Here is an 11,318-nt window from a genome sequence, read left to right as displayed (position 1 = left end):
GGAGTGCTCCTGAGCACTCCCAACGAGGACGGTTACTCTGGGTTATCGATCTCATCGTCAATGGTCGCATGAAATCAAGGATTGAAGGTAATAAATCTACATCCTATGTTATACCCAACTATGCAACTGTTGATAATCTTTCATCGTCTCAGATATGTTTTGGACTGTGTCTAGAACATTGGATCTTGCGGCATGTCCAATGTTTTGGGGTTGACCGATAAGGATTGCACTCTAGCTTCGATGTTCAACAAGCCTTTGTTCATCTAGAGCATCGACTGCATCGAAAAAACCACTAGAGAATCAAGATGGACTATTGTATACAACTTATGCATTTATCCTTCAAGGAATTCTTGAAGCTCTAGCACCTTGAAAGATTAGTCCATCCGAAAATTAATGTTAGGTCAAGTGATAAGTCACATGATTTTTTGTGCACGTGTGGTTGTGTTGATTTTTCGTGCACGAGTGGTCGTGGAGGCTTGAACTTATGACCTCAGGCCTCTGCGTACCAGAAATATTCCCCGTGTATTCCTTTTACTAAATTTTAAAATGAATATTTGGGACCCTAAATAAATTCAGATGAAAAAGGTCTGAACTACAGAGCTGTAGATATTGTCGAGTATTACTACTTTATTTTTGGTCATTTCTCCATCCGAGATCCTTTGAAAATTATTAATTTTAAAATATGAGAAACCAAAACATAATTTTCTTTAGAAAAACAATTTCAAGTGAAAAAGTTGTCTACTACAAAGTTATATAGCTCTTTGAAATCTACAACTTTGATTTTTATCATTTTTCCATCTGAATTCACATCAAAATGTTAGGTTTTCAAACTAAATTTTGGGACCATAGATTATTTTAAATGAAAAGATTGTCAACTGCAGTGTTTTAGATCTTTTTGTAATCTATAACTTCTTTTAGCATTTCTCCATCGAATGTTATTTTAAAATTCAAAAAAAATATTTAAAAATATGAGAACTTCAAAAAGAATGATATAAATGATTGTAAATGAAAAAGTTGTCAACTACAAATTTGTAGATCTCTTGAGAGCAAAATGTACCATGGGACCTTAAACTTTTCATGGATTGTTACTTAGGTTGTCGAACTAAAAAAGTGATCATTTAGGTCATCAATTTATTGTGGATTCTCACCTAAATTCTCTAACTAAAAGAATGACCATTTAGGTTCTTCAACTAATGTCGCGATCAAGTAAAGCTCCAAATCCCATCACATCAATTATATATGTCTACATGGTTGTGCCAGTGTGGATGAGGCACAGTGAAACACGCAGAAAAACCCCTCGCTCCCCCCCTCTCCTCCATGTCCACTCGCTCTGTCTCCCGTTGGTCTCACCTGCCTCGCGGATGAGCTCGTGTGCTCGCCTGCACAATGATCATGGATAGACAAAGAGAGGTGGGTTGCAAGAGAGGGGGACTGCAATAGGAGAGATATGGTGATGGATTTTTTTTGCAACTTTAACTAGCATGGCCACGTAGACAGTTGGCGGTGGCATGGCAGGTTTTGGATCTTTAGTCGAGGCAACAGTAGATTAAGGATCCAGATGGTCACTTTTTTAGTTTAAGGATCCAAGTGAGAATTAGCAATAGATTGAGGATCCAGGTGGTCACCTTTTTAGTTAAGGACTCAACTGGGAATCCATAAAAAGTTTAATAAGGACCCAAGGTGTATTTTACTGTGATATAAAATTTTGGTTCATCCGACTTTATTTGAAAAAAGCTATAAATTTTACTATGCTGCACCAATTTTTAGAGACGGTATAACCGCCTCTAGAAATCAATTTATAAAGACGGATATAGATCCAACGGCCTTTAGAAATCAATTTGTAGAGGCGGGTCTAGATCTAGCTGCCTCTAAAGATAGGAGCATTTCTCAAGGCGGCTGTAAATCCCATCTATCTCTAAAAATTGATTATTAAGAGCATGTGGGCTTGGGAACTATTTTTAGAGGCGGATTTGATTGAGGCTCCTCTACTGAAAAGATACCTCCATTGCTAAAATCATTTGTGTAGTAGTATAGGTCACCGAGGAGTGATTCTCTTAATTAGCTATAAGGAATGAAGCTGCGTATTTAATTCTTTATCTGAAAAAGGTTCCACGCACGAGCTTCCTTTTAAGCATGGTAACACCTGTTTGTAGCCCAGACACAAAACCTGTGGCTCTTTTTTTAAACAAATTAGGCAAGAGAGAACTGCCAATTATATTAAAAAGAAGAAACCCAGACTGGACAATCCCAAAGAAAGAGCTAACAACGATGTGACGACAACAACAAAAACAACAAAGAAAGCAAGCAACCTAAAGCAACAACCTAGGTAAACGACAAGACAATGACAATTAAAGATAACAACAAAACAAAGGCTCGACAATTCTTCACCACAGCATCCGGAGGTCCGGAGGTAACAATTCTTTCATGCACTCCACATATTCTTGATTTGCATCCTTATTTTGTTTCCCGTCATTCTTTAACAATCCCCAATCTTTTTAGAACTTTGTGTTTGGCAGGGCGGGCGCTTCGGCGAACTTGCGATTTGTGATAAGACTTGCATCGTCGTCTCATGAGTGTTGTTATCGGTGGTGGGAGGTTTACGGGAGGGCTTGTACAATCCTCGATCTTCATGTCGATGATGTCCACGTGGGGCGTCACCTCTGTCAGTGGATCGTTTGGTGCCTTGGGTTCTTCTACCTTGATCTCATCGGCACACTGAGTGGATTCGTCTACTGCTATGATGGCAATAATAGAGCCCTCATTTATGCTATCCGTGTCTATGGCTCGTGATCATGAATTATTTTCGCTTATATCACGCATGCATTGCACATCACAGTAAGTATTGGAAAAGAAAAACATAATACAGCAGTCGATCTTTTAACTTCGAGGGACTCAAATCCTTAACCATCATCGTGCATGCAGAGGCGCAGACCGCAGAGTAGATCGAGTGGGACAACAAAACAAGTCAACTAACACCGACAATTCCAAGCTTCACTCCCGTGCGACGGCAACCACCTGCTTGCCGATGTTGCGGCCGGAGAAGAGGCCCACGAGTGCTGCCGGCGCCGCCTCGATCCCCTCGGCGATGTCCTCCACGGAGACCACCTTCCCTTCCTTGAGGTACCCCGCCATCTTCTCCTCGAAACGCTGGCGGTACTCGCCGCCGTAGTCGCCCACTAGGAACCCTTCCATGCGGAGGCGCTTCCCGACGAGCTGGAAGAGGTCTGGCGCGCCGTCCGGCCGCTGGAGGTTGTACTGCGACACCTGCCCGCACACGGCGATCCGGCCATACGGCCGCATGTTGCGCAGCACGGCCTCCAGCATTGCGCCGCCCACGTTCTCGAAATACACGTCGATGCCCTCAGGGAAGCACCTGTAGTGTAGGACGGTTAATTAAAAGAAAACAGACGTTCATATATACTGTAACCTTGCACTGTGTGAACATACAAAATGGAAGTGAAACATAAGTACAGGTTTGATGGTTTTGTAAACCTCTTCAAGGCAGCGTCGAGGTCCAGCTCCTTCTTGTAATTGAAACCGTCGTCGAAGCCAAACTTTGTCATCAACAGATTGACCTGAAGATGCGCAGCAGTAGCAGTATTATTATTATTATTTTTGTAATTGTTCATCCAAATTTAATGTAACAGAACAAGTGCTTGTATTTCGTGACATATATATAGAGGAAGATCATGGAACAAAGATCGCGATCTAGTTGACTTTGCTCTCCTCTTACCAAATTACAAAAAAGAATTGAGTATACTGGTACCTTGTGATCAGAGCCAGCACTGCCGACAACATAGCAGCCTGCGACCTTTGCAAGCTGCCCAACGATCTGACCAACGGCGCCTGATGCCGCTGAGACGAAGACATACTCGCCTTTCTTTGCCTTGGCCACTTCAAAAAGCCCAGCATGTGCGGTGATCCCCGGCACGCCTGAATTATTCATGAGTTGCTGTAACACATCTAATCAAAGTGAACTTGGCACTAGAGTAACAAGAAAACATGCAGTGGACTGGTACAGAGAGAAATGAAACGGCCATTCCGGTTGTTCAACTGAGAGGAAAAGACGTACGAGGAATTTCAAAAAAAAAATGGCAACTTAATTGTTACTACCCTCCATTACGAATTCTAGGTCACGTGTCCTAGTCATAAGTTACGCGATTTTTTGCGTGAAATATGAGTGTGTGCGGTTGCGGGGATCGAACTCAAGACCCCCTGATTTACACGTTGCTTCACTGAACACCTCTAAATTATTTTGTGACCGAGTAGCTGATATATTTCTATTCTATCTACTTGTAGGAGTAGCTGGTATTTTTTAGCCGCCTCTATAACATTATTTTCTGAAAGGAGCTACCTCTAAAAATAAATTTGTAGAGATAGATGTTATTTTTAGCCATCTTTACATATGTCCTTTTTTTAAGAGGCAACTCTAAATCCAACCGCCTCAACAAATCCATTTCTAGAGACGGTTAGATCTAGAGCTGTCTCTAAAAAATTATTTGTAGAGGCGGCCTAGAGTCGTTTCTAAAAATAGGTGTAGCATGGTGAAATTTATAACTTTTGCAAATGAAGTCAGACAAAGATCATTTTATCAAAGCTATATAACTCATTGAGATCTACAACATTATAGTTGACAATATTTTCATTTGAAATCATTTGGTTTTCACAATTCTGCTTGAAGTTCTCACATTTTTTACATTCAAATTTTTTGAAGTTTTCAAACGATCTTGGATGGAGAAATGACTACAACCAAAGTTATACATCTCGAAAAGATATAAAATAGAATAGTTGATAACTTTTTCATTTGAAATAATCTATGGTCCCAAAATTTAGTTTAAATATCTCACATATTGTAATTCAAAACTTTCAAACGACCTTCAGACAGAGAAACGACAAAAACCAAAGTTGTAGATCTTGAAGAGGTATACAACTTTATAGTTGATAACTTTTTTATTTGAGATCATTTATCGAAGGAAAATTATGTTTGATTTTTTTAAATGATCTCAGACGGAGAAATGGACAAAAACTAAAGTTTTAGGACTTAATGACATCTATAACTTTGCAGTTAAGCCTTTTTATTTGAATTCATTTAGGTGTCAAAGACTAATTTAAAAATTAGGTAAAGTGAATACGAGGGAATGTTTGTGGCGTCTAATCACAAGTGACTTTAGCATAGATTGATAGCGCAATTACACGTGAGACCTGAGGCCCTAGGTTCGAACCCCTAGGGTCGCATGCACGAAAAAACGTGGGAATTGCATGCGGCTGTCCTATTTTATATGCATGACAATACTAGAGATAATTGCTATATGGATATTTTTTTTCTTAAAACAAATACAGAAGAGATAAGAGACTTGCTTATGATTTTATCTTTTTGCTTAGTTTCGCATTTCCCTATTTATATGATCAGAGACTTTGCTATTTAGCTGGATGACTTTGTAAGATTTGGTTGTTTATGGTCGCAGAGGCCCGAATTGTTCCATTCAAAAAAAGGTTACTACTCTCTCCATCCCAAATTGTAAGTCATTCCAAGAATCTTGGAGAGTCAAAGTTTTTCAAGTTTGACCAAATTTATATAACAAAATAATAATATTTATCATACCAAGTAAGTATCATTAGATTCTTCATTAGTTATATTTTCATATTATACCTATTTGATGTCATCAATCTTTGTGTTTCTCTCTATAATTTTAGTCAAACTTGAAAAAGTTTGACTCTCCAAGATTCTTGGAATGACTTACAATTTGAGATGGAGGGAGTACTTGTTAACTCGATGAAGCACTCACCTAGAACACCGGTGTAATAGGAGAGTGGAAATTCGGGGTGATTAATCTTGTGGTAGATTTTTGGGTTGGTGATCAAGCTGTACTCTTCCCACCCAGTCAAAAGACACAAAAGATCGCCGGGCTTGAAATCCGGGTGCTCAGAGACCATCACCTTGCTCACAGCCCAGTTATCCAGAACCTGACAGTATGTGTCAACGGAACAATCAGATTGTTGCATCAAGCCTTCCAGTTTCAACGGAAACAAGCAGTTAATATTAAATATAATAATACTGAACACAGTGCTCTAAGCTTAGAGCGAGATTAATAATGTAGCATGCTGTTAGTTGTATAGATCTTTACAGCCTATCTTTTAGCCTACCTATATAATAGTTGACTCTTTGCTATTATTACATGACTCACTTTCATTTTTCACAATATTTTTTGTTTTTGTGCATAAGCTGGCTATAAGTTTAAAGCCCGCTTTCCTCCTTTCTCCTCTTCTTTTTTCTTCACCTCAGCATTCAGCCCACCTACTGCCTGCTATTATACACTCTTAGAAGGCACAATATTTTTTTGAAACAGCAAGTACAATAATTGGCTTAGAGCCAAGCAAATGTTGATGTGGATGAGAGAAGAGCTTGACTCTCATGCAAGCAATAAGCTGGGCACGGAAGTATAGGCAGTGGTAGACCCATGTATTAAGTGAATGTGAGGAGGACTAGGAAAGAGAATATGAGCTATAAGTAAAAGCAACAATAAAAAAGTTTTTTATAGACAAATAAGAAACTCATTATTATATGGCTTGGCTAATAGCCAAACATTTGGTTCTATTAGGGCATTCCCAATACAGTGTCTATGTGTAGTTTCTCGAGGAGGGAAAGTATGATTTAGACCCAACCTTCCCAATGCACAGTTTCTACAAATAGTTTCTATAGACAAGAAATTTAATGAACATTTATGCAATACAAACAAACATCGATCACTTGTGCCAAGCAACCTATAGCCTTTCCTAATGCACTGTATTTCTATATATCAAAGCAGGAGAGTTTGGCTGCCGCTCAGGGTGGCCACGTTGCCCCCTCGTTTACAGCCATAGGATCTTCGCTTCAACGTGCAGATTTCGTTTCACCTACTGTTCTGGTCTGTGTGTTCTGGAGCCTTCGTTCATTCATTTACTCTCCGTCTCGTTACTGTGCCCGTCCTCATCCTCTCACCTGTACGCTCCCACCCTCGCTCCCAAGTCACCACGCGACTGAGGCGACGGCGCGGGCCGACCTCGGCGGTGGCTGGCCCTCCGCGTGGCGGCGGCCACACTCCTTCCTCCTCCTCCTCCTCCACCACCACCACGCCACTTCCTCCTCACGACGCAAGGCAGCGGGTCGCGCGGCCTAGGGTTTGGCCCCTCCGTCGCCGGTCGTCCCCACGGCTGCGCGGGCAGCCAGCTAAGGCCCTGACGCGCCGGACGGCTCTGGCAGCGGAGGGACCTCCGTGGTGGGCGTGGATGACGACGGGGAGGTCACATCAGCAACCTTAGCGGTGGATCTGAAGCGGCCGCTCGTGGGGCCCCTCCCGGCGGCGGATCTGAAGCTGGAGGGCGGCCTGGACCTCGCGCCGGCAACGGAGGCGGTCGATCTGCGCCGAGCAGGCAGATCCAGCGCGCGCGCCTCCCGGTCTCCACTGGATCCGGCTGCATGGGCTCCACCGTTGCGCTGGACGGTGCCACATGTCCGCGAGCTGGCCTCTGCCGTGCCTGCCACCCCGACGCAGCTTCGTCCCGTAGGTTCGCCTCTCCTCGTGCGCCGCGCTGGCGGGGCGACGGTGCCCCCGGCCTGTTGCGCAGCGCCACGCGTGGGCCCCCACGGTGGGCGGCCCGACGGCGGTGGACGTCCTCAGCCCCAGAGCGGCACGACAGGCCCATGCCGGTAGCCGCCGCCGCCGCTTCCCCCGCGCTGCCCCTTCCCGCCGCTCCGCGTGTGCTCCACCAAATGGTTGGATTTCTCCGCTCCCCATTCAATCTATGCAGTGAATCGGGTGAAAAAAATCTCCTTTATCTTCTTTCCTACCTTGCCGGCGTGCATGAGGGCGCGCGTGATGAACTAGTTTGAATAAAATCAGTACTTATAGGCAGTCCGTGGAACATCTTTTGTGCATCATGTACTTCGGCAAAGATTTTTTAAAACGAACTTCACAAGCTTATTGCTCACAAGAGTCCAGGAGCTGGACGTGAGCAAAGGCTCCCGTAGTCGCACATGTACAGGGCAAGCGTGGCGTTGCTGAAGCCGAAGTCTGTCGAGCAGGAATGACGCAAACATGGTCAGTTCACCGTCGACGAGCGGCCAGCCTAGCTCGAGGCCACCCTTCACCACTACCTCGTCCAGCACTCCAGCGCCTTCTGCCACATGTCTCCACGGCCACGCGAGACCGGGCCACGACGGGGGACGCCCCCCGCGTCGTCTCCCTCACGCCAGGCGACTAGAGGGCGACTCGCCCGGCCAGCTAGCCTCCACTCCCCTCCGGCCAACTCGGCCGCTGCCGCCGCGGCTCCTTGACATCCGCGGCCATGGCGGCTGCGGCCAGCGGACGTGTGCTCAACAAGGCTCTTCTCCGCGTGCTTCTTCTCCACAGCTTCCTCTTTTCTCTCCAATTTCAAATCTCTTCCAAATCTTCGTTTGATCATGCTCTGGCCAGATCCGTACTTCTAATGGCCAGATTCGTGAGCGTGAAGGGTGGATCTCTGGAGGTAGACTTTTGCTCGGTGGCTACGTCTCCGGGCCGACTCTGCCAGCGGCGCCGGCGGGGGCTGTGTTCGGGCCGTGTCTGGCACTCTGGCCGGGGCCAGCCCACGGCGGCCGGATCTGGAGTGGCTGGCCGGGGCTCTGGCCGGCCGTGGCGACCGAGCGCACGCCGGCGTCGGCTCCGGATCCGGGGCGCTGCAGATCAAGCTAGGCGCTGTGCCGCGGTCGGCAATCGCCCAAGCTCCGCGCGGTGGACTGCTTCCGGAGCGGCGCGGTGGACTGCTCCCGAACGGGCGCCCAGGCACTCGATGCAGCCCGCATCCTGGGCAAGGTGGATGTGTCCACCTCCTCCGTGCTGCTTTCGCCGGCGACGAGCTGCCACTCTGCTCCTGTGCGGAGCGGCACCCATGGACCTCGATGGAGGATAGGCACCGCGGAGGCGCACGGCCAGGAGGCTGCCTCGGCCAGATCCGACGGTCCTCGCCCTGGATCCGGTGCCACCGGCACCGGCGGGCGCGGTGCCGCTGTGCGCGCGCGGCCAGGTCGCGGGAACTACTACGGTACTGCCATAGACAAATCTTAACATATTGAAAGCACATATCTACATATACCACCCCTAAGCTAGATGACTAGACGAAAACTTATTTCCATGTGATCAATGAGAGGTTAGCACATATATAAACCGTAGGCATGGTTTTCTTTTTCAGACCGAAATCTCCTGATATTTTCGATATATCCTTTTTATTTGTAGGCGCCGATAAGAAAATATCTATCTTTTTCATACAAATTTTGTTTAAATTTATTAAAATTTACTTAAATTCAAATTAAATTTTATTTAAATTTGGTTCGATATTTTCGATATATCATGCTTATCCTTTTTATTTGTGACCACCGATAAATTTTAATTTGTGAAAATGAAAACCTTCGTAGGTACCTCCCCTGGGACGAAATCCGGGACGAAGCTTGGCTGGTCGTGCCTCGACATGCGGGTGCGCATGTAGGGGTCACACGAGAGGTAGAGGTTCTTGACCACGATGGCCGCGGACCCGGGCAGCACGACCAGGCGCAGGGTGCCGACGACGACCTCCATGTCCTCCTCCGTGGGGCACCCTGTGACGTAGCGCTTCAGGATCACACGCCTGTTGGTCACCAGCTCCCCCTCCTCCGGTTCCGACGCCGCCGCCGCCTCCACAGCTGCGTCCGGCGGCAGTGCTGCCATTTCTTCGTTGCTCGCTCTTTGGTATCAGTATCACTCCCCGCGCTATGGCTGTCTGTGCCTCTGCTCGATCGGTCCCTAATCTCCTCTGCTCATTTGACGTCTTCTTAAAGAGTTGGTACTTGGTACTATAGTGTGGATGTGGGCATGATGCTGAAGTTGGTAGTAGGCGCTATTTGCGGTGACTGGTGAGTACCACCATACCAATAATAGGTAGTGCTTGTTGTCACTTGACTTGTCAGTCGAGCGGTTGCTGTCTGTAGTAGGTGGGAGGGCCCTGATGTCTCCTCTTGTTCAACACATACTACTGGTAGGTAGCGGCCGTCCTGGCTTAAGCGCACAGATCACACAGGATCGTAACAAGGCTTGGGTGAGCCTTCCATCAACGTAACGCGTGAGAAAGCAGGTCCAGGTCATTCATGTTCAAGGTCACCTTCTCCGAACGTGTTGGTGATGGTGTATCGGTCGCTTTTAGGTCCTCTTTGGCACGGCTTATCTAGCGGCTTCTCGAGCGGCTTTTGATGAAGCCGTGTCAAATGGCACTCTGCAAAACGGCTTGCGCCTAGAAGCCGGAGAGAAGCCGTTCGGTGGCTTACACAGGGGAGGGCAAGCCAAAAAATGTGGCTTCCCCCGGCTTCTTCCTCACCTGCGCGTTGCTTTTCCATCCTTGTCTCGGGGCCTGCTCTCCTCCCCGGCACCCGCGCGCCAACGGCCACCTCCCTACGCCGCCGGCCTCCTCCTCCCCCGCCGCCGGCCTCCTGCTCCTCCCCGCGCGCCTCCGTCTCCTCCACCACGGCCGCCGGTCTCCTACTCCGCCCCGCCACCGGCCTCCATCTCCGCCCCACCGCCGGCCTCCTGCTCCAGCCAGCGCGCCCCACCTCCGCCCCTGGTTCCTCCCCCGCGGCCAGCCTCCTGCTTCGCTGCGCCACGCCCCGCCAGGATAAGGCCAGGAGGGAGAGGCTGATTGGATAAGGAGAGAGGAGGGGAAAAGAATAGAAGGGGAGAAGGAAAGATAAATAAAAAGTGAAAGAAAAAAAAGGAAAATGAAGAGAAAAAAGAAAAAGAAAAGAGAGAGAAAATATATAAGGATATTTTAGACATTTGACATATTTTTTATATTCTAAAAAGTTAGAAAAAACTGTTTTGCCAAACATTTTCGTACAAAATAAGTTAAAACAAAAAAAACTATTTTTTTATAAAAATCAGAGCTAGAACTATTTTTTCGCGAGACAGAGCCGTACGAAACGGGCCCTAGGTCGGACAATTGGCCGGCTGCCAGGAAGGATTGAGTTCCGCGGACCTCTAGGTGCTTGGTTGCACGTCCTACACCCAAGGCCACATTTATTACCGCTGCTGTGTTGGTTCGCTGTTCAGCTGTGGTAGCCACAGCTTCTGCAGTGTAGATTTTGACCACAAGTGTGGCGCCGATTTTCACGCCAAGGGCTCTAGCGTCGCCACACATACGCGCGGTGAACTGCGGCTGATAATGAAACTATTTAATTTTTTTTTTCCATGACTTCATGCGACTAATTATTTATTTTTAATATTACTAACGATACATTGAAACTATTTAATACTACATCTATAAATAACTTTTAGTAT

At 46.6% G+C, this 11,318-nt stretch overlaps 1 protein-coding gene across 1 annotated transcript; it reads right to left on the bottom strand.

The window, feature by feature from the left end:
* Positions 1-2,858: 2,858 nt before the first annotated feature.
* Positions 2,859-9,850, bottom strand: LOC136506489 (2-alkenal reductase (NADP(+)-dependent)-like). The gene is made up of 5 exons (XM_066501412.1): positions 9,435-9,850; positions 5,787-5,964; positions 3,767-3,933; positions 3,493-3,575; positions 2,859-3,373 (listed from the first exon to the last, which is right to left on the bottom strand). Exons 1-5 carry the CDS (start codon positions 9,717-9,719, stop codon positions 2,992-2,994), a joined length of 1,095 nt encoding a protein of 364 aa, XP_066357509.1. The 5' UTR covers positions 9,720-9,850; the 3' UTR covers positions 2,859-2,991.
* Between the last annotated feature and the right edge of the window lie 1,468 nt (positions 9,851-11,318).

This window comes from Miscanthus floridulus, chromosome 15 (genome assembly GCF_019320115.1).
Source record: "Miscanthus floridulus cultivar M001 chromosome 15, ASM1932011v1, whole genome shotgun sequence".
In the NCBI taxonomy this organism is placed as follows: domain Eukaryota; kingdom Viridiplantae; phylum Streptophyta; class Magnoliopsida; order Poales; family Poaceae; genus Miscanthus; species Miscanthus floridulus.
This window is presented reverse-complemented; position numbering and strand designations above follow the sequence as displayed.

Coding starts and splice junctions, on each gene's coding strand:
- LOC136506489 (XM_066501412.1), bottom strand. CDS start 9,719: ATGGCAGCACTGCCGCCGGACGCAGCTGTGGAGGCGGCGGCGGCGTCG. Junction 5,965..9,434: donor CGGATTTCGTCCCAGGGGAG/GTACCTACGAAG, acceptor ACATACTGTCAG/GTTCTGGATAACTGGGCTGT. Junction 3,576..3,766: donor GTGCTGGCTCTGATCACAAG/GTACCAGTATAC, acceptor GCGCATCTTCAG/GTCAATCTGTTGATGACAAA.